Source organism: Tauraco erythrolophus, chromosome Z, assembly GCF_009769465.1.
Source record: "Tauraco erythrolophus isolate bTauEry1 chromosome Z, bTauEry1.pri, whole genome shotgun sequence".
NCBI lineage: Eukaryota > Metazoa > Chordata > Aves > Musophagiformes > Musophagidae > Tauraco > Tauraco erythrolophus.
This window is the reverse complement of record NC_141496.1, coordinates 30,238,012-30,258,979: the sequence shown is the minus strand read 5'-3', so window position 1 is coordinate 30,258,979 and position 20,968 is coordinate 30,238,012. Positions and strand designations below refer to the sequence as shown.

Below are 20,968 nucleotides of genomic sequence, written 5' to 3'. Positions count from 1 at the left end.
AGAGGAAATTATCTTTTTATTTCCAACTATCTTATCGATTGCCACTTTTCTATGTAACCAGAAAATTGCAAATTGGAACTGACTTGTAACACATAGCAAATCAGAATCATTACAGCTTAAATCAGAAGTTAAAAATAATCCTCTCTCAATATACTTCAAGGTGGTAGGTAGGGATCGCTGTCCTGGGAGAACTCAGCCTCTCTTGTATTTTTTGCACAGATCTTACTTGGTTTGCAGATGCTTCCACTCCACTTACTTGCTAAAGCAAACTTAGGTAGAAGTTATACCCAGTCCTGAACTCTGGTTTAAACTGGTTTCTAACAATACAGGAAGTAATACTTACAGTTGTACAGTTTAAAATGCTTATTAACCGTATTTTATTCAGCTGAAAACAAATCAAGATACAGACTGCCATAATTGTAAAGTTATTTCATTTAGACATAAACTTCATAAACTTTAGTTAATAAAGTAAGAAACAGTCCTAATGGCACATTAAGGTGCACTTAGTGCTTATTTCTATGAAGAGGATTTGCATCGCTTCTTATTGCGGATACCTGTAAGATAAGAATTTGCAAAGCAGCAAATTGTGGTTGCATCTCTGGTTCAGCTGCTTTACAAGGCTGTGCCAGAAGAACAGTCTCTTGAACCTTCCCTTGGACAGTTTAAAAGCACAGTCTGCTCATATAGCTGCCAATTCATCATTTACCACAACCAGCTGGTCTCAGAAGAACATAATGGTGTACATAAATAGGCTCCTGAAAATCTTTAACAGGGAGGACAGAAAATATCTTTGTTGTTCTACAGAGTAAAACAATCACACCAACCCCATCCTCCTCTGAAGAAGAGCACTTTGCTCTTGACTGTTCAGGGCTTGATAACTGGCAAGCTCCAAAGTGAAGGTTGCTGAGCCTGATGTTAGAGAACGCAAAACAGTTGAGTAGCCCTGGACAAAATGGAGAACACATGTCTCAGTTTAGGATGAATGGAAGATAAGTTAGGGCAGAAAGCTGTTTAGATGAGCGGGAGAGAGAGACACAGTCAGAAGTATCCTGCAACATACTAGTAAGTTAATTTTTTAGTATTACTATAATTAATAGTAAGTCAACCTAATAACATACTTTTAAAAAAACTATTCTCTGTAAAACCTCTGACTTACAGTTGAAAACATGCTAGTTTAACAAGCTGAATCAGGCACAAAACTGCTACTAGATCTGTGGGCACATGCTTCATACTTTCAATAATTAAAATACAATAAAAGACACCATTCCAAACTTATTCATCCATAACAACAGGAAAAGTGAACTTAATCCTAATTAGTTTTAAGCACATTAAAAAAGGATCAGATTGGCATTTTACCATTAATAAGATAATCACCTACCATCGTTTCTGCTAGTGGAACAGCAGCAACCACAACTCTGTTATCTTGACGGCTCTGGATTTCCTGAATACTACCTCTCCGCTGTGCAAGGTCAGCGAGTGCTGCACTGAGATGATCTTCACTGACTGTGATTTCTAGGTTCATCAAGGGCTCCAGTATTTGTATAGTAGCTTTTTTCAAAGCCTGCATGGAAGGGAAGGAGAGTTATGGTGGTGCTTTTTTTTTTTTTTTTTTTTTACATTGACATAGTAAGTGCTTCCATAACTGAAGCTAACACTGCCTCTCAAATTCTCTACTCTCAAAAGCTATAGAGTCCCCAGCGAGGGCATTACACTGTCAGAGAACAATTACCAGATATTGATACACATCTGTTTTCTCAGTAGTGTATCATGTTACTGTGTTGCACGGCAGCTTACAGTTTCACTGTACCTTTTGCATGCAGCGGGAAACACAGGCTGATACCATTGTGTGGGAGGTGTCAGGATGCACCATCAATGATTGCACTGTCACATCTATACCCTGAACTGGAAATCCAAGCAAAGGTCCTAAGAAAAAAAAAACCACACACCAAAAAACACAACAACAACAAAAAAACAAACACAAAAAGAGAAAAAAGCACAGTGTTTTTCAGAATATTAAGACACATGCAAAAGAGTTTCAGGATTAATTTAAAGCTTCTCACTTTCCTCTTTCCCCTCTCCTTCCCCTTCCTCCCCTCAACGGCATGACTACTGGTCTTGTTCCTCATTTTGTGATTTTTGTTGTTACCTAGCTTTGCCAAAAAGAGACAAAGGAATGCAGATGTACACTTTCTTACTCTTACCAAAAGCACAGATAATTTTCACAACCAGAAGTTCCTGAGTATGCTCATCCATACGACTGTTCCCAAAAATGAAATTATTTTTAAATACATTATAATATCTAAAACTTGTCTATTGAAACAAGATTTCATTTGAAAAAGTAGTGAAACCTTTTGTTTAGCCAGAAGCCAGAATATCTTCTGTACTTTCTTTTTCAACAAAATGGGATCACAGCAAAGCTTGATACCAGCCCATTACCAAAACTGCAGGATTAACTCAATTCTATGAGGGATGAACCACATCTAGTGTCGTAGGCAAGTTATCTCCCTCCAACCCAGGACTCTCAACCAGACCAAAAACTGTATTGGACCAGATGGGAGGCCTGAACCTCATGTGAGAAAAAACACATAGCTTTTTTCCTACAGAGGACATCGATCGATCGATCGATCAATCTGGCTATCTATCTGTCTATCTATTTTTAAAGCACTTGACAGCATGAATTTTAGGCTGGAGACAGCACAGTTCTGAAGTGTCTTCAAGGAGCATGAAGAAAGCACACAGTCAAGACTCATTCCACAGCCAGAGATGAGAGACACTTTCCAACTCAACAAAGCAACATGGAAAAAACACCTCATGCTGCTTCTTCTGGAGTATTTCTCATTTAACAATCCACTTCCTGTTAATTTTACTGTAAGGGAGTTTCTTTGGCCACAAGTTATTAAATACTTCCTATTTTTAATCAAATGTAAAGGATGCTTTTAGTCCTTTAGAAAGCCTATGTTTTGCAATGAGGTAAGGCTTTTTATTGTGTACTTTCACGGGTTTAACATATTTGAAAACCCCAAAAAAATATCAGTAACTCTAATAGAGGCATGGTATGTACATGATGGCCTCTGAAACCACTACTGTCACATCACTATGGTTTATATGATGCCATCAAGTAAACACCTTCTCTCTTATGTCAGATTAAAAAACAAACCAAAAGTACCCCAAGCTCACTGTTGACTGACTGAGAAAACAACCTTAAAACCAAAGGCATGCCGACTTCCATTCCTGGCATAGGGAAAGGAGTGTTGGGCAATTTTTGTATTTAAAGAAATTACAGAATTTTCCTTTCCATCTAATGTTAATATGTACTATCTATCTTTTAGTTTTCAAGCTACCAAGGAGTTTTTCCTCCTAGAAACATATTAAATTACTTATTACAGAAATGTTAGACCAGTATAGCTGTCATAAAACTTCCATTACCTTGAACGCATGAATTTGTGATTCCATTTTCTACAGCTCCTTGGAGTTCTTTGGGTAGCACTTCAATGACGCTTGCAGCGTACTCGATGACAGGTTTTGTCATTGCTTTGTCCTCTAGCCTGGGCCTGACCTCTAACTCTGCAGTTACAAAGTGTCGCTTATCTCCTACTGTTTTGTCCAATATATCTGCAGCAAAAAAAATGAAAAGTGAAACAACCATTTGGAAAAAAATCTAATACATAAAATGAAAGTTACTCAGAAAATCATTTAACGTAAATCAAGCTATTCCATTCACGTATTTTACCTGTAGCTTGGGCAGCATTTAGGATAGTTTCTCTGTATGCTATTTGAAGAGGTCCCAAATAAGTCTCAATTCCATATTCACGTTTGATTCGGTCATGAATGATCTCTATGTGTAGTTCTCCCATGCCACAAAGAATAGTCTAGTAAGAAGAGAGTTAAGAGAGAAGAGGAACAACATGCAAAACTCAGGGGTTAATACAAACTGTTTAAGCAAGGACTTGCATGCTTTTAATAGTCTCTTAAAATTTGAAATATTTCTAAGGAGCCTAGAGAGAAAACAGGACTGCTTTAGGTCATCTGACATAAACACCATGTAAGTGAGAGGGTAATTACCACTACTGTGAACACTGTAAAAAGGCCATCTTACATTATCTTAAAGACTATGTAATTCAAACTTTTTTAAAAACAGAACTGTCAAAAACGTGCAGAGTACAGGGTTACTTCCTCTACTCTGTAAATGACAAGCGCACAAGGCTCCATTTTACTTTGATGCACAGAACTTTGTACATGTACGATACGAACGTTTAGAAAGTCCTTTTTATTCAAGAAAATCTCAATATGTAAGTGAACTAACTGAGGGGTCACCTTGACAGTTGTAAAATAAAGCTTGGTTATAAGGTCAGCAACAGAAGATTCATCTTACTTGTCCTGTGTCAGGATCAAGCTTCACTTTTAAACTTGGATCTTCACGCTGAAGGCAGCTCAATGCGTTATCCAAGTCTGTACATAAATATCAAACATTGTATCTAAAGAGACTTCAGTAATTGGAGAATCATAATGAATGTCTGAACATCAATTTCCTCATAAGGTCAAATCTTATTCTCAGAAGGAATCAAAAGGACCCTAGAGAAGCACAGAGTCTGGCAAAGAAAGTCAACTCAAATTACAAGCAACTTGCAACTTCTGATTCTCTCCAACAAATTAACTGCATGCCACAGAGCACTTAATTATTAAAAATACCATTTTCAGAGTGGTATGTATGAAGACAAAATGGAACCTATAAGTGCTTCATCAAGTCCGTAAAAAGTACTGCTCTCTTTTTACAGATAAGAAAAAATTATCAACTCTTATATAATTTGCCTAAATATTTCAAGAAGGGTTCAACATGAAAAGGTTCAAATGCAAATTTTTTTTTTCTATTTCCCCATTGTCTTAACTGCTGAGGAAATCAGCTACAGGAAAGCAGCTACAGGATGATAAACTCGCAGCTGAGACTGCATTTATCTACCTTACTGTCTTTGGAAAAAAAAAAAACACCACCAAAAAAACCCCAAACAAAACCCCCACAAATGAAAACATCCAAACCCCCGTAAAACAGGAACACCTTAAAGCTGACTGGCTCAGCCTGCAGACACATTGCTCCAAACCTGCGTTCTACCTTGCTCCATTCCATCATGCTACGGTGGTAGTTATCCTTCCTCCTCTTCACTCCCAACCAAGCTCAGCTTTGTTGGAATGATGATACAGAGCTTAAAGTATGTATTTCCAAAAAGAGTCAAATAACTAGATTCTCTGGCACAGATTCTTGGGAAAGGCAGTAAGATTACAGGTCACACTGCACGGGTGAACCCTAACTAGACACACAGAAGTCTTGGTAAGTGAAGACTTTACACCATAGAGTAAAACAGCAAGCGCTGACTGAAAAAAAAAACACCACCACCACATTTCAAGGTTATTTGTACTTGGGACACTATGTATAGCACATCAGCGTGCCTGCAGCAAAACTAAGCATGACAGTAGGAAATGAAACTGCCTCCATCTCTTCTTTCAAAATAAATAACAACTACTTTTCTAGACACAAAACCTAGAAAAGTACTACTTGACGTAGTAATAGCAAAGCATACTGACAACCACCAACTAAAACAGATAATCTGTGGAAAGCACCAAAAAGGGCCTTATTAGATCACTGACTGATAGATTTGTGCAACTCACGTCAACCTGATGTGCATGGATTGGGGACAAGCATTATTCCTTACATATGAGAATATGGTTATCTGGTTATGGTTGCATATCTCTCTTGTGGAATATCTTACATATTCTTAGGTAGCTACGTTGTACCTTGTTGTTTGGCCATTGAAGGAGGTTCAATTGTACAAAAGAAGACAGGGTCAGGGATCTCAACGCCTGCCAGCAGAAGGCTCTCTACGTCACTGGTTGACCTCTTCTCTCCCCCAGCATCCCTTCCAGCTCGGCGTGCTGCAGCTACTGCTGAAGCCTTTGATGACACTATGGTATCTCCAGTGGCACTCTATAGATCAACACCCAGTGACCCACAAGACACAGGAGAGCGAGAGGAGGAGATATGAAAAGCAAGCCCAAAACCTCAAAACCAAATCCTGACTATTTCTCCTCCTCAAAACCACTTGTGCTAAAGTCCACTTATTTACTTACAAATAAGAAATTACTGTAACATCTCTCTTTAAATAACTAACATGATCTGGAAGAGGAAAAACTGCACAAATTTAGACTAACATTTCTTTGTCCAGTTCACTGCATTTTAACTCTAACTTACCAGTCAAGATAGGAAGCCACAAAGATAAGTACTGGTAAATGAAAATTGGGTTATGCATAACCAAGTTGGTAACATTTTAGAAAATCTGTGCAAATGAGATCTATGCAGCCTGTTCAGACCATAAAAGACTGAATTAGTAAAATAATAGAAGCAAGCATGAAACAAACTTACTTGAACTTAAACTGTTGCTTTGGGTAACTTATTTGGAACTTTGCTCTCCTTCCCCACAGAAGGTCTCTGTGGCATTACATGGTATTTTAAGAGTTACAATATAAATACAAGGTCCCAACCCTACTAAAATACACCACCTCTTTTCAGTCCTTTCCATTCAATCAGCATTGCATCTCCCAGGTCAATTACTGACATTTGTACATTGTAATATTTCATTTTAGGAGGAAGTACATGTACATGTACTTGAAATAAAGCAAGTTTATATATGTTACAATAATCAAGAACATGTCTGAGATACACACCATACAAGTAGAAAGCACACTAGTGAAACAAGTTCCCTTACAGAATCGGTATTTTCCATTACCTGTTTTAACCCAACAGTAAGGGCAATGTTGCCAGGCATTAGTGATGGTATTTCAATTTGCTGGTCAGCAAAAGGCAGGAGCAGCCGGCTCATTCTCTCCCTGAAAACAAAATTCTTGTATTACTCAGGACTTGAACAGAAATTCCAATGCTACACAAAACCACGCCTTTATCTTAACTCACGTGCAACTTTTGTTAATATTATATACAGCTGATTGAGGTTTCAGTGAACCTGAGTAAACACGAACGAAAACTAGTGGTCCACGACATTTATCATGGAGAACTTTAAACGCTAGGGCACACAGGTCATCCTTGTACCATTGCCTGCAAAATAAAAAGCAAAACAAAAAGCATACTTGTAGGATTAATCCACTCAAACTCACATTTACCTAAATATCCACTCATTTAAGAAGCAATATGTTTCCTATTGTAATACTAATAGATGCAGATTTTTAAAAAATCCTAATTTATACCAAAAATATTAACCTAAGCAGTTCCAGCTCCCGTAGGGTATGTAAGATGTCATGTGATTCAGCCAATATGAAAGATGATCCCTAGACCCCAATTTTGTTAAAACGGCAATATCCTCAGATTAAAGGTAGACTTCAGAACTCTTAAAGTGCAAATTTGACAACTAGAGATGAATGCATACAACTCCAGTAGCACTGGCCAAAGCAGGTTCAGTACTCAAGTGTATTTTTATGTCTGCACATCTTCACTGTTATTTATTACGTAAAAACGGTGAATGTTTTTAAAGACATGAATGCTTTGATAGTATTTTTCATTTTCTCCTTTTATGCTTTCCTACTAATTTTTCCTTTTTCCTGGCCCTTCTTTTCTCCCTGTACTTACAGAAACTCGTATGAACGCTCATTAGGTGCAGGCAGGTACATAGTAATAGCGTCCAGTAACGGCTGCACTCCTTTGTTCTTCAGTGCGCTGCCACAGAGTACGGGCACCGCTTTCTGAGCTAGCGTGACTCTGCGGATAGCTGACTGTAACTGCAAAACAGAATTATTTTCTGTTAATATGTGAGCTACAATTTAGCCTTAAATTGCATTCCAGCTATCAGGTGTAGCTAACAAATCGCCAGAAGTTATGAATTATGTTTGCAAATATAACATCACTCACCCAAACTCCTTTCACTGCTTTTAATGAGCTCCAAACCATAAAGCCAAACGTTTAGATGCTAGAACGGAAGACACTGCTTTTAAGATTTCTAAACATTTCATGCAGATCTGCAGCTGTTCTTGCTCTTTTTCTAACAGTCTTTTTAATTCCTTAATAATGTTGTACCTCGCCACTTTCAATATGCAGTGTCTGAAGACCCAACCAATTCATAGCAGTTGAAATGCTACTTGCATTAGGAAGAATCAGCAGCTCGGACACAAACTGCACTGAGTCTACCTGGAAATTCCATTCACCTTTCCCTAAACTCTTCCAGAGTAGCCTAACTTCTTAAAAAAACCCACCAAACCTTCCTGAACAAAGGTACCCTACTTTTAAAATTGTGCTTAGCATGTCTGAGAATCATAGTTAGTGCATTATCGTATACAATTCATACTAAGCTTGAGTATACTTTGTCCTCAATACACAGCACTGTAAATTCACTACAAACCTTGTGTGATTTTTTTTCATAAAAATGCACATCTGCAAAATCATAATGTGCATGTGACAAACGAAGAAAAACCCATCCCTTCAGAATATCACCTAGAAAAAACAAGTAGTAAAAACGTGAAATGTAAAAATTACCTTGTCAGCTGGTATTAAGTCAAAATTTTCACTATATTCTCCTAGAATCAGCTCAGCAAATTCATCATCCAGATCTGCAACCTTCAACAGAACAGTTCTTTGTTATTTGGCATATAGCAGTTTCACAGGCAAGTCACGAATCTTATTTAGAATATATAGCTAAATGGAGCAGGAACGAAGCCTTCAAAGGCATCAGAGATCACAAACTCAAACCACAGAAATTATGGACATGAAGGTTTCAAGAAAGGACAGGAGACAAAAACTAAAAATCAACTTATAAAGTTGCTGTCAGGCAAAACATCAGTAAGAAAGAATGCTTGTACTCTTCCCTGAAACAAAAAAAAACCTGCAGCCGTGCAGTGACAGCCATGAAAGGTACAACTGAAAGTATTTCAGATCTGCAACACGGCGAAGTCTGAAGTATGGAGCAAGTAACCTTGTGAGACAGTAGATGTACAGCTGGAAAAAACAGACGAGCCATCAGAGCATTTTGACCTTCTTCATGTCAAAGGCTCGTAGGTCCAAGAGCTCATCTGCATTGTCAAACTGTACCACTTAGCCTGACAAATTAACTACTTTTTAACTCGTCTCACATAGACCCTTGCACTGTCATAGAACCCCGGACACCCGACCTGCAGGAAGGCACTTTGCCCCCTCTAGTGGCTACGACAGCAACTGACCAAATATTGAAATGAATCATTGATAAGCAATTAGAAGTCTAATCAAGCTAATAGTTAAAATACGAGAGATAAAGCATTCATTTAATTAAGTGAAGGCAAACTGTGCAAGATGGCTGGTATTCGAACTACAAAATTTTACAGTGTTTCCAATACGGAGTGTTAGTAGGATAGAAAGCATATCAAAAATACTTTACGTACACAAGGTTATCTCAATTATCACACTACTGGTCCGCCCCTTCCTGCTTCAGGAAGGGCCCAGAAATCAAAGGAAAAAACCCAACGCTGTTCTTACAAAGCTTTCAATCTGACATTACATTAGTTATGATAAGAAGCTGAGTAATAACATCCCCATTTAAAACCTGGAAATCTTGAAAACATGATTGTGTGTGTGTTTTACTGAACTCAGAGCAATATAAAATATAACTCTCTGATTCTGATGTTTCAAAGGAAACTGAAAGCCTAGCATGATCTGTTTATGCACTTGCGCAATGTTATTCGAAGTTGTATGGAGGGCAGCCTTTCCAGCAGAACTGATCGATATCAGAGATAAACATAGTTGTTAACCTCCCATATTTTTGCTTATAACAGTATGCATTCAAATGTAATCACTCCTACACTTTTAAGGTGTAGATAAGCAAATTGAAGGTATTTAAAAAAAACTTTTTACTCAAAGACTTGCTTAGAGTCAAGTACAACCGAATCTTCCAATATCACTATATAACTTACACAAAATGTTGCGGAATCTTAAAATGCCAGCAGGGGGGAGAAGAAAAAAAACTCTGAAAAAAACACTTCAAATGTTCTGCACTGCTCAACATGCAAATTATTCTTTTATTTCCTTTAATTCTTCCATTCTTCACCCATTCTAAACTGTCAACTGTGCAAAACCTGGTATCAACCAGATCAAGTTTCTATTATCTTTCTTAGTCTCACACTATGACAAGCCACTGCCCATCACATTTGAGAAGCTGAGGCAGTCTAGTGAAGTTCCCATCAACTGGAAAAGGGGAAATATAGCCCCCATTTTTAAAAAAGGGAAAAAAGGAAGACACAGGGAACTACAGGCCAGTCAGTCTCACCTCTGTGCATGGCAAGATCATGGACCAGATCCTCCTGGTGACTATGCTAAGGCACATCAGAAAAAATGAGGTGATTGGTGACAGTCCATATGGCTTCACTAAGGGCACATTGTACCTGACAAACTGGGCGGCCTTCTACGATGGGGATACAGCATTGGTGGATAAGGGAAGAGCAGCTGACATCATCTATCTAGACTTGTCCAAAGCATTTGACACTGTCCCATATGACATCCTTGTCTCTAAATTCGAGAGATATGGATTTGACAGATGAACTACTTGGTGGATAAGAAATTGGCTGGATGGTCACACTGAAAGCATGGTTGTCAACGGCTTGATGTCCAAGTGGAGACCAGTGATGAGTGGCGTTCCTCAGAGGCTGGTATTAGGGGTCAGTGCTGTTAAACATCTTTGACGGCGACACGGACAGTGGGATCGAGTGCACCCTCAGCAAGTTTGCTGATGACACCAAGCTGTGTGGTGCGGTTGACATGCTGGAGGGAAGGGATGCCATCCAGAGGGACCTTGACAGGCTGGAGAGATGGGCCTGTGTGAACCTCATGAAGTTCAACAAGGCCAAGTGCGAGGTCCTGCTCATGGGTCGGGGCAATCCCAAGCACAAGTACAGAATAAGCAGAGAATGGATTGAGAGCAGCCCTGAGGAGAAGGCCTTGGGAGTGCCAGTGGATGAGAAGCTCAACATGAGCCGGCAGTGTGCACTGGCAGCCCAGAAAGCCAATGGTATCCTTGGCTGCATGACAAGAAGCACGGCGAGCAGGTCGAGGGAGGTGATTCTGCCCCTCTACTCTGCTCTCATGAGACCCCACTTGTAATACTGCGTTCAGCTCTGGGTCCTCAACAGAAGGAGGACATGGAGCTGTTGGAGCTGGTCCAGAGGAGAATCATGAAGATGATGTGAAGGCTAGAGCACCTCTCCTATGAAGACAAGGCTCCGAGGACATGACCTAGCAGTCTTACAGTACCTAAAGGGGCCTACAGGAAAGCTGAAGAGGGACTTTTTAAAAGGGCGTGTAGTGATAGGACAAGGGGCAATGGATTTAAACTGAAAGAGGGCAGATTTAGATTAGATCTAAGGAAAAAATTCTTCACTATGAGGGTGGTGAGACAGTGGAACAGGTTGTCCAGAGAAGTTGTGGATGCCCCATATCTGGAAGTGTTCAAGGCCAGGTTGGATGAGGCTTTGAGCAACCTGGTATAGTGGAAGATGTCCTTGCCCATGGTAGAGGGGTTGGAACTAGCTGGTCTTTAAGGACCCTTCCAACTCAAACCATTCTACAATTCTATGATTCTAACCTGAGTTAAAGAAATACTTACACTGTTCTTTTCTCATCTCATCCATGGACCTTTTGTATGGATCTGCAACAACAATTATGGTGGGATTCTAACAGAGTATTTAGTGCCATTTTGACCAGCCTGCAACATCCCATCCAGTTTTTAACTGCCGCACCAGAAGGGTATGGATATTCTGCACGTTCTGGGTCACAGCTGCCAGGCCTCGTGTGAATGTCCCAAGATCTTTTGGCATCTAAGACAGTGTAAGACGCCCTGTTAACCAACTGAATGCTAAATTTAGTGTCTGCTTTCTTCAGTTTCCTATTTATAAAGCAGGGATTGTTCTTCCTTTTACGCACATATTGTGCGGCCAGGGAGTCCAACTCTCTATATTCAATATGTTTTTCCATCATGTATTAACATTTCTGATGTGAATTAAGTGTCTTTGACAGATGGAAAGGAAGTGAAGAAAATCTGAAATTAGTTGTGTATGGACAAATGCAGAATTCTTGCACCTGGGATAGAAAAAATCCATGCGCTGACACAGACTGGGAATCAACTAGCTAGGAAACATCTCTACAGAAGTCAGACAGAGGGTCCTGCTGGACAAGTGACCATGAGTCAGGAGCATCCCCTTCCAGTGACAAAGGCTAACTGTGTATCGGGCTGCATCAGCAAGAGCATAGCCAGTAGATCAGGGCGAGTGGTTAGTACCCTCTACCCTGCACCTCTGAACATGCATATGCAACACTGTCTTGTCTGCTTTTAGGTCCCCCAGCACAAAAGAGACTGATGAACTGTGGGAAGTCCAGCAGAAAACCACTAAGGTGGCTGGAGTGCAGCTGGAGGCCCAGAGAGATGGGTTTGTCCTGCTTTGGGAGGCTAAGGTAGGATGCAAATGCTCTCTTCCTACTTGAAATGGTGGTGGTGGTGGGCCTGGTTCAGGGAAAAGAGAGACAGATGATTCTCAGGGGTACACAAGGAATGGACAAGCAGTGTGTTGCTGGTTGCAACATGGTAATTTCCCGTTGGACAAAAAGAAATAATGTTTCTCTACAAGGATGATCAAGCACTGGCACAGGCTGCCTAGGCAGATTGTAATCACCATCCTTACAGTCCTGACAACTCAACTGAACAAGGCCTGAACAACCCGATCTAATGCTGAAGTTAGTCCTGCTTTGAGAAGATCACTGCACCAGACACCTCCATGGGTCCCTTTCCACCTATTTTTTCTACTGTTCTAAGTAACGGTTTTAAATATATTATATATTTACTTTAGAACTTTACTTGTTCTATTAAGGTATTTCTGGCATCCTGGACTTCTTGGAACAGGTTGGGATCATCAGCCTCCAGCAGCAGCTTTTGCTCAAAATTTTTTCCATCATCCAAATCAGAAGTAGGTTTCCAAATTATTCGTTCCTTAGTCACAACATCAACCAGTCCTCTGAAGGTCTTGGCTTCCCCAATGGGTAACTGCAAATAGAGTGGAGATTTCAGTCAGCTGCAAAAAATTAAGAAAGGAGTTCCATTCAAAAGAAAGTAAATAAACATTTAATTTCTAAGCTTACCTGTAAAAGCAAAGGTTTTGTCTTCAACTTTTGTTTGATACTCTCAACAGCATATGTAAAACTGTATTAAAACAACAGACACTGTTACACAAAACTCAATGATATAGTAAAACAGGTTTACTAGTAATGCAAAAATTACTCCTAAAATTACACAAAAATATGCAACTGCATAATCAAGGATGTATATAGTAAGTATTAACATAATTGGCTTGCCCTATGCTTCACAGAAAAACTTTAAATTGACTAGATACATTCTCTCACAAGGTTTTTAGCAATGATTAAAATAACTGTCCACATACCTTGCCCTGTTTTTGTCCATCTTGTTCAAAAAGCAAATTCGTGGTATCTGATGTTTGTCCGCCTGTCTCCACACTGTCAGAGTTTGGGCCTAAAGCAAAAGACAAAATGGAAACCTGAGTGCCGACAGCTCAGCTGCGTGCTCCCCAGTACCACTGAGAGACCGAGCTCAGAGTACGGAAGGGAACTGTGCTGAATGTTCTCTGACAATCCCATATCGAGCAGCATAGATGAACTCCACAAGCAGCTTTTTCTCTTCTCTTGTCATTCCCCGTCCTTCACTAAGGGTATACGGGCAAGGGAACATGGAGAGAAACTAAGCATTACAGGTGATACATATGGAAAAAAAATCAGTAACGTAGAGTCTTAAGACTTTATTGCCAAGACACTTAAGCACACAGAGGCAAGCGTTTCTGTGGCTACCCATGCAACACTAAAAACTACTGTGCTTTTGCTAGTAATTTGTGTACTGCTGAGCAATTTATGATACACATTTTTATCAGAAAGTTAAAACAGGTATATATGAAAGTCAGTTCAGATTCAGAAACAGTCTCTTACCATACATGGAAATAATGCAAAAATTTCCTACACAGTTTTAGGAAAAAAAAAAAACAAAAAACCAACAAAAACCCCACAAACAGATCTAACTGAGAGCAGTTACTCAGTTCGGGTTCCTATACAATGGTACTTAAATGCTTTCCAATAGCAAGTAAAATAATGTGACTCACACTGATCAAGAGTTCTCCCATCCTTCATCTAGGAAAAAGGTCCTATGTCCCATGGAACACAGTGATTTCACAAGTAGCTTTTCGACAGGATTGAACAACTCAAACATCTCATGCTATAAAGTCAAATTCCAGCCTACCTCCACCTTTTCTGCACTATGCCTCAAAGGGCGTGTTAAATAGGCCACTGGGGAGGGAGATACTCTGGCCGAAAATCTTGCATTTTCTACATTTTCATTTCCAATTTCATTTTAATTTTCATTTTCAATTTCTCATTTCCATCTACTGAAGATGACAAATGAACATATATTCATTTCTTTCCACTGGTGGAGCTAGCCAGAAGCATTCACCTCAATCAACATTTGTAAAGGACAGCAACAAAACAAGAAAGAAACCCCAGATTTTAATGGGAATCCCACTTATTTGTCCTTTATTACCATAGAAATTCCTGTATACTACAGGACTTGAAATTAAATGCCCAGTTTCCTCAAGTGGAATTTTGATCAAAGAATCAGAAGAGAAAACACAGAGCAACATCTCTGCACTATTACTATTATTTCAGTCTGATTTGAGTCATTAGACACATTAGACAAAAAAACCACAAAAAACTACCGGTTACTTTTACCTCAACACCAGCTGAAGCATCAAACACCGCTACAGCTCCATCCAGGACTCTCAAGCAACGCTCAACTTCCACTGTAAAGTCCACATGACCTAAAAAATAATCTTCATTTTATAACATCATAATTCAAATACGCAACATCAACAGGTCATTACAATTTTTTTTTTTTTTTAATCATGTCAAAACGACCCTGTGTTCAGTTGCAGAGAAAAACATCCATCAGTCCTTGAAATACACAAGACTGTTACACTGCAATCCCAGAACTGAAAGCAATCTGTGTGGAAATGTTTGAGCTCAGTTTAAACAAGCTAGATTAGGCACCAGCAAACAATAATTAGCCAAAGCTGAATGGAGATCAGGATAGGCCTTTCTACTGCTGCAATTAAACCAATTAAGTATTGCACCATATTTAAACCCAAGACTTATGTTCTACAACACTCCACCTCTTCTACTCTCCCTAACAATGTGAATGCTGCTAAAGTGTAGTACCTGGGGTGTCAATCAGATTTACTCTGTAGTCCTTCCAATCAAATGTAACAGCAGCAGACTGAATGGTAATCCCACGTTCTCGCTCCTGTACCATAAAATCTGTCACTGTGTCCCCATCATCAACATCTGTGAACAGGAAGCAAGGTTACAGCCAGGTAACTAAATAATTCGAAAGCTGAAATTGCCTTGGAATACAGATGCCGAGTGCGATCTGGAAATACTGTCCCTTTATCCATGTGTAAGCTAAGAAAACTAGCCTTTTTCAGAAAATCATAATGTCAGCTAATTTATCCAGGTTCCCTTTCCAGGGAACAAGCAATTCCAACCACCTTTTTGTTGTTCTTAATCCTAGGAATACTATAAGAAACTTAGAAAATAAAGCAAAGTCCAAAATGGTGAACAGTTTCAAAAAAACCTGGCTGCACTCATTGTTTGGAATGTCAATGACATTTTAAAATTTAGTAATTAAAAAGTAATTAAGTTAAAAAAAATTAAACTTAAGTAAAAAAAAAACAACAAACCAAAACAAAACAAAAAAAAAACCAAGTAAGAGGTTGAGGTTTGCTTGCGTGTTTTTGTTTGTTTTTTTTTTAATAAAAAGAGAAGCCGTTCCACATTTTTAAGCGAGCTGGCCACCAAGTCCAACCACTCAACAAGCCCAACATCATCTACTGTTCTCATACGCAGCAGAGAACAGAGAATTAAATTTAAAAGGTCAAAAGGTAGCACAAATGAAGGTTACTGTGACGCTCCCAATTTTGAAAGAATTCTCTGAGAGTTGCTGAAGCAAGGAATTCTCCCTGCGCTATGGCTTTCAAAAGAAATGGTTACTTCTTGTTAATCTGGTTTCTTTACAGGTCAGAAAAGGACTGAAGAAACAGCTTTACCAGAACGGCCCACGAGGAACAAGTAAAACAGGGAGAACCTCTAATTCAATGTTAAACAAATCAATGCACTAAAAGAAAAATATGAACCTATGATCTCTCAAAGTACAACTGCCTCAGAACGTAATGGAATGTGCACTAAAATTTCATCACATTGAAGCACAACTTGGGAACAACTGGCTTCTACGCAAGCTATTCCACCAGCAACCTCTAACTGCGTTGCACGTTATTGTACACTATTAAATCTCTCAAACCTACTGAAATACCAGACGTATTTCTAACCTCCAAGCGTTCTTATGTATCCAGAATAATACAGCATTCTCTCTGTTGTCGTCGTTTTCCCTGCATCAATGTGGGCCATAATGCCAATGTTTCGGATTCTGCGTAAAGCAAAAACATTGCTTTTACTGCGGTAATTTTTTTATTCAGTGATACTGTTATTTGTACACACAATTAATACTCACTGAGAACAGCACACCAGACGAGTAACGTTTTTCTTCTGTTACATACCTGATAGAGTGTACATTCTGATACTGAAGTACATGAGTATTGAAATGGCAGATTTTCTTCAGATCAACAGTACTCAAGAGTTTTGGAACAGGTTTTTATGCTTCACTTCAGGGGAAGGCCACCTTTTGGCCTCATCCTCACACATCTGCCCTCCCCACAGACAGAAGCAGCCCCTCCACCCTCTCGTCCATCCTGATGTCTAACCCCTGCTGCCTGGAACAATCCATTGCATATATAGCCTTTATGCCCCAAATATAGCATCCAAGTTGCCATGAAGTTGTCCTTGATTCTGATCAGCCAAGTCTTCCCTTCTGAAGCACCCTACCAGTAGTTTCCAAAACTGCTTCACCAGCTCTGCGCATCACAGTCTTGCAGTCAGCCCCCATGTTCACCATTAATGAATTCACTCACGGGACAGAAGTAGTCTTCCAAGGGAACTTCACCCCTCAGCCATTTCTTTGGCAGCTCAGCCTCTAATTACCTTGACCTCATTACTAAGGCCCTCATCTAATATGGCTGAGCGCTCCCATGAACACAAAGTACACAGCCTGGCCCACAGCAGTGGTCTAGTTGCCAAGACATCCCTTCACCCTAATTCAGCTCCCAGCAACCACCACGCATTTGGAGCTTCTCTAAGAGCCCAGTTTTGGTTCTGAAGACAAAAGCAAGAGACAGTCCAAGATCTCCCTGACCTTCTGCACTGAAACGTCAGAAGGGTAAAAGTAAGAAAGTACTAACTTTAATTTAGAACATGCACACAAACTATGCATGGGACGGGCATCGATACCAACAACCCATGACTTTTTCTGACATCAATTTCTCTGGCTGTTAGTTACATCTGAAAAATAAGCTAGCATGACATACCTGGAGATATGAGGATTAATGACAGAACGCAGAGACTTAACATCCCCTGGAGACAAACAAAAAAAACCAATAATTTGTAAGACGCCAATGTAGAAATGATAAGATTTTAACAAAATTAAATATATTCAAGAAAGTAAAAAAAAAAAGTTCATTAAAAAAAAAGATTCAGAGCCACAACTCATGACAATCCATAATCTCTATCACCACAAATTTCTGAAGATATGTACTTAATTGTCAATAAATCTTTCTCCCTCTCTCTCTCAAAACCAGACAAAGTCTTCAAAATACTGGTAATTTTGAAACAATAGGAAAAAGCCAACACAGAAGAGTATCATCAGCACAGTAAAATCTTACTCTGCAGAAGCAGTAGCAAAACATGCCACAGTTCAAGACAACTGCAATGCTGACATCCATCTGAACTGGTGATTACATAACAAATTTCAAAAGTCATTTATCCTTTAAGCACTGAAGCTAGACAGCATGATTCTCAGGAATAAAATGTAAACTGACCTAGGCTAAGAAAATATGGGGCTGAGGAGTTTTAAACTCGTATTTTCTTTAAAGATATTTCCTTTCTCATATCCTATTTAGTTGGGAAATAAGCTGCCAAGCTAGATTTTAATGAAACTAATCCATAATTCAGTTACTCAAGCCGTTGAAGTTGTGTTTCAGGAACTCACGTTCCTAGTACTTTATCTTCAATAGGCTGAACAGAATTCAACAATATTTAAACTGACATTCCTTCACCATCTACAGATCATCCCTTTTATCAGAGAGATATTAAAGAGGCATCTTATAGGTTAACGTCTCAATGAGGAGAAAGACTGATCTTAGGAAAAGTAAAGTAGCAGGCTGGAAATTCACCAACACCCACCACCACCCCCTCAAAAAAAAGCTGCTATTAACACTGTCTTTTCCCCTCCAGTTTCTAAAATAACGCACAAAATAACACATTAGTGCGTTTGAGATATCTTGCTTGTCTAAGTCACAGTATCTTCTGTGAATGCACAGAATGAAGCACAGAATGAAGCTCTTCCTCCACGTGACACACTGAGGCATTCGGCACAGCAAAACTGGGGATAAGTGCAGCAGACAGCAAGGACATTGCACAGGCAACTACACAGAAACAGTAGTACGTAGCAAGAGAGACCGAGTTGACATTATCAACTAAGAGTAAGTCTTCTCTCACGTATCTGACTGCAGGTTAAAGTCTTTTGCTAAGATACACAGTGCTGAATACAATAACAATTTATTTTTTTTTTTAACAAGAAGTTGACTACCCACCAGTTACCAATATTTTCTTCCCATCTCCATCCTGATATAGAAAAAGTGTGGAAAAAGCAGCCCTGACTCCCAACACTGCCTTATATCAATCGATTTCCATTCAATCTCAGTGTAGCTACTCAAAAATCAGCAAAAATTCCTTTTAATTGAAGTTTTGTTTTCCAAGTATCTTATTCTTTTTACCCTCTTTTATCCTGAGCCTGCAAAGAAAATACACTAGCGATAACTTAAAGCTTCTATTTAATCCGACTCCTGTCTTTCTCCCGTTGTCCAACATGCTGAGTATCATCAGTAACTTGATAACCAATTATACTTCAGGCAACTGAACAGGGGTTCCAGCACACTTCACAACTGACCTGACTTCTTAAACATTGGTATCTTTTCTTTTTCTCATTTTCTAAAGGCTTCATACCATACACCTACCAAGAAAAGAGCAGCAATACAAAACACTCCTTTTCAGTCCTTGAACCTTTTAACTGTTCTGCTTGCGCTTCATAAACCGAATTCTATAAATAATGACCCAAATAATGCAATAAAACACAATTTAGAAAGTATTCTGACACATTTTTAGAGTAATCCTTACTACTGAGAAAAAAATATAAATTTATACCTGGTGGAGAACTGTAGTTTCTTAGACTGCAGTCTTGCTGTGTCACACCTATGACTCTCATTTTTGTCTTCCTGAAATACACATGCTTAAAAGGAAAAAACAGAATCATACAGAATATTTATCACTATAAATAATTACTTTGTACCTACATTTTTGCCAGTTGAGGAAAACTAAGCTAAAAAAAAAATCTACAGGAACTGATACTGTTGTTAGATATTCATAAAAGCTCAAAATACCAGCTATTTAGAAGCAGAAGCATGAAGATGGTAGCACTGAGGCTTAAAGCAAGTCCAATCTCAATATTATTTGAGAAGTTCAGTAAAAATCTATGATGGCATCAAAATGTTGTCGGTAGCCACAATATTTTAAATACATCTAATTATTTGTGTAAATAAGTTTAACAATGACAAATGTTAGGTAATCAAAGTCACAGATAACTAAAAATGTTTACAGAAAAAAATTACAAATTCAACTTCCATTTCTGATTTATGTGAAGTCCAATTGCAACATGAAATCATGTGTTCTGATTGCATATCACTTTTTAAAGGAAAGACAAAAAAGAAAATTTACTCAGAGTAACCCAAGTATTTCTTTTACTCATAGAGGAAGTATCAAAATGTGGGAGAAAGTTTACCTCATTGCACAAACTGGATGACTTGAATGCGTTCACTGAAAATCTCCTCATAATTCTCAACATTCTGTCTCCCATTTCTAAAGCTGTTCCCTGCCAAGGTAAGTAAACATTGTATAAAACGTTTTTGACAGGAAACAGGTTATTGTATTATTTCCACATAAATAAATCATGGCACTTAACTGTTTTTCAAGGTAGACCGGATTAATATTTTTCACGTTACTGCTTTGCAGGTTAAATCGGCATGAGATCTGTGAAAATAATGTCATTAAGCCTTAAAAACGCAGCACAAACGCATGCCCACAAACGCTAAATATACTTCCCAAGGAAATTTGCAAACAGTAAAGCAGAAAAACTAACATCGGAGTTTACCCTCACGCTCAGACAGGCTCTGGAGCACTGACTGCCGCGACCAGGGAAGCGCAAATAGCTCTTCTGGTCTGGAAGGAAGAAGCGGGTCAGGGAAAAGGATGTGTCTGGGGCAGAAGCAACAGAAAATACTAAACACTGCGAGCTTTTAAGCATCGCCAAAACCACTGCAGCACGAAGCCCGAGCACAGGAGCTTCCACAGCATTCCTAGCTGCCGGCTGTTTAAAGAGACACCGACATCCAGCTCCAGTGATTTCACGCCTCGTGGCAGAGCTTCGCGACGAAGGGGCCGCAGCCTGCACGCAGCTCCACTTCCACCCTCACTTACGAGCCAAACACCCGCCTGGTAGAGCCGCCGCTGCCCGTGAGCGGGAGGGGAGCGGTGCCCGAGCGGTGCCCGTGACCACCGCCGCCGCGCCGCGCCCCGCCGCTGCCCTGCCCGCCGCGGTGCGGGCCGCTGGGACGTTGCTCCGCCGGCCCCCGCGCTACCGTCCGCCTCCAACGAGGAGCTTTAACTGAGCCAAACCGGGGCTCCCGC

General features: G+C 39.6%; 1 protein-coding gene across 1 annotated transcript; it reads right to left on the bottom strand.

The window, feature by feature from the left end:
- Positions 1–121: 121 nt before the first annotated feature.
- On the bottom strand, positions 122–20,774 carry GFM2 (GTP dependent ribosome recycling factor mitochondrial 2). Its single transcript, XM_009991914.2, has 23 exons — positions 20,759–20,774; positions 20,433–20,500; positions 20,244–20,311; positions 20,064–20,153; positions 19,430–19,514; positions 17,536–17,581; positions 16,444–16,541; positions 15,278–15,403; positions 14,792–14,880; positions 13,444–13,532; positions 13,145–13,205; positions 12,864–13,049; positions 8,528–8,608; positions 7,628–7,776; positions 6,959–7,099; positions 6,777–6,876; positions 5,788–5,977; positions 4,373–4,449; positions 3,731–3,869; positions 3,427–3,612; positions 1,808–1,923; positions 1,379–1,561; positions 122–943 (listed from the first exon to the last, which is right to left on the bottom strand). Exons 4-23 carry the CDS (start codon positions 20,136–20,138, stop codon positions 815–817), a joined length of 2,346 nt encoding a protein of 781 aa, XP_009990216.2. The 5' UTR covers positions 20,139–20,153; positions 20,244–20,311; positions 20,433–20,500; positions 20,759–20,774; the 3' UTR covers positions 122–814.
- Between the last annotated feature and the right edge of the window lie 194 nt (positions 20,775–20,968).

What these genes read in the sequence shown, in the direction of transcription:
- GFM2 (XM_009991914.2), bottom strand. Translation starts at nt 20,138, where the DNA reads ATGGGAGACAGAATGTTGAGAATTATGAGGAGATTTTCAGTGAACGCA. An exon ending in ATTAATCCTCATATCTCCAG is followed by an intron (nt 16,542 to 17,535) that starts GTATGTCATGCT and finishes TGCTTTACGCAG; the next exon opens with AATCCGAAACATTGGCATTA. An exon ending in TTCCACTAGCAGAAACGATG is followed by an intron (nt 944 to 1,378) that starts GTAGGTGATTAT and finishes CATTTTGTCCAG; the next exon opens with GGCTACTCAACTGTTTTGCG.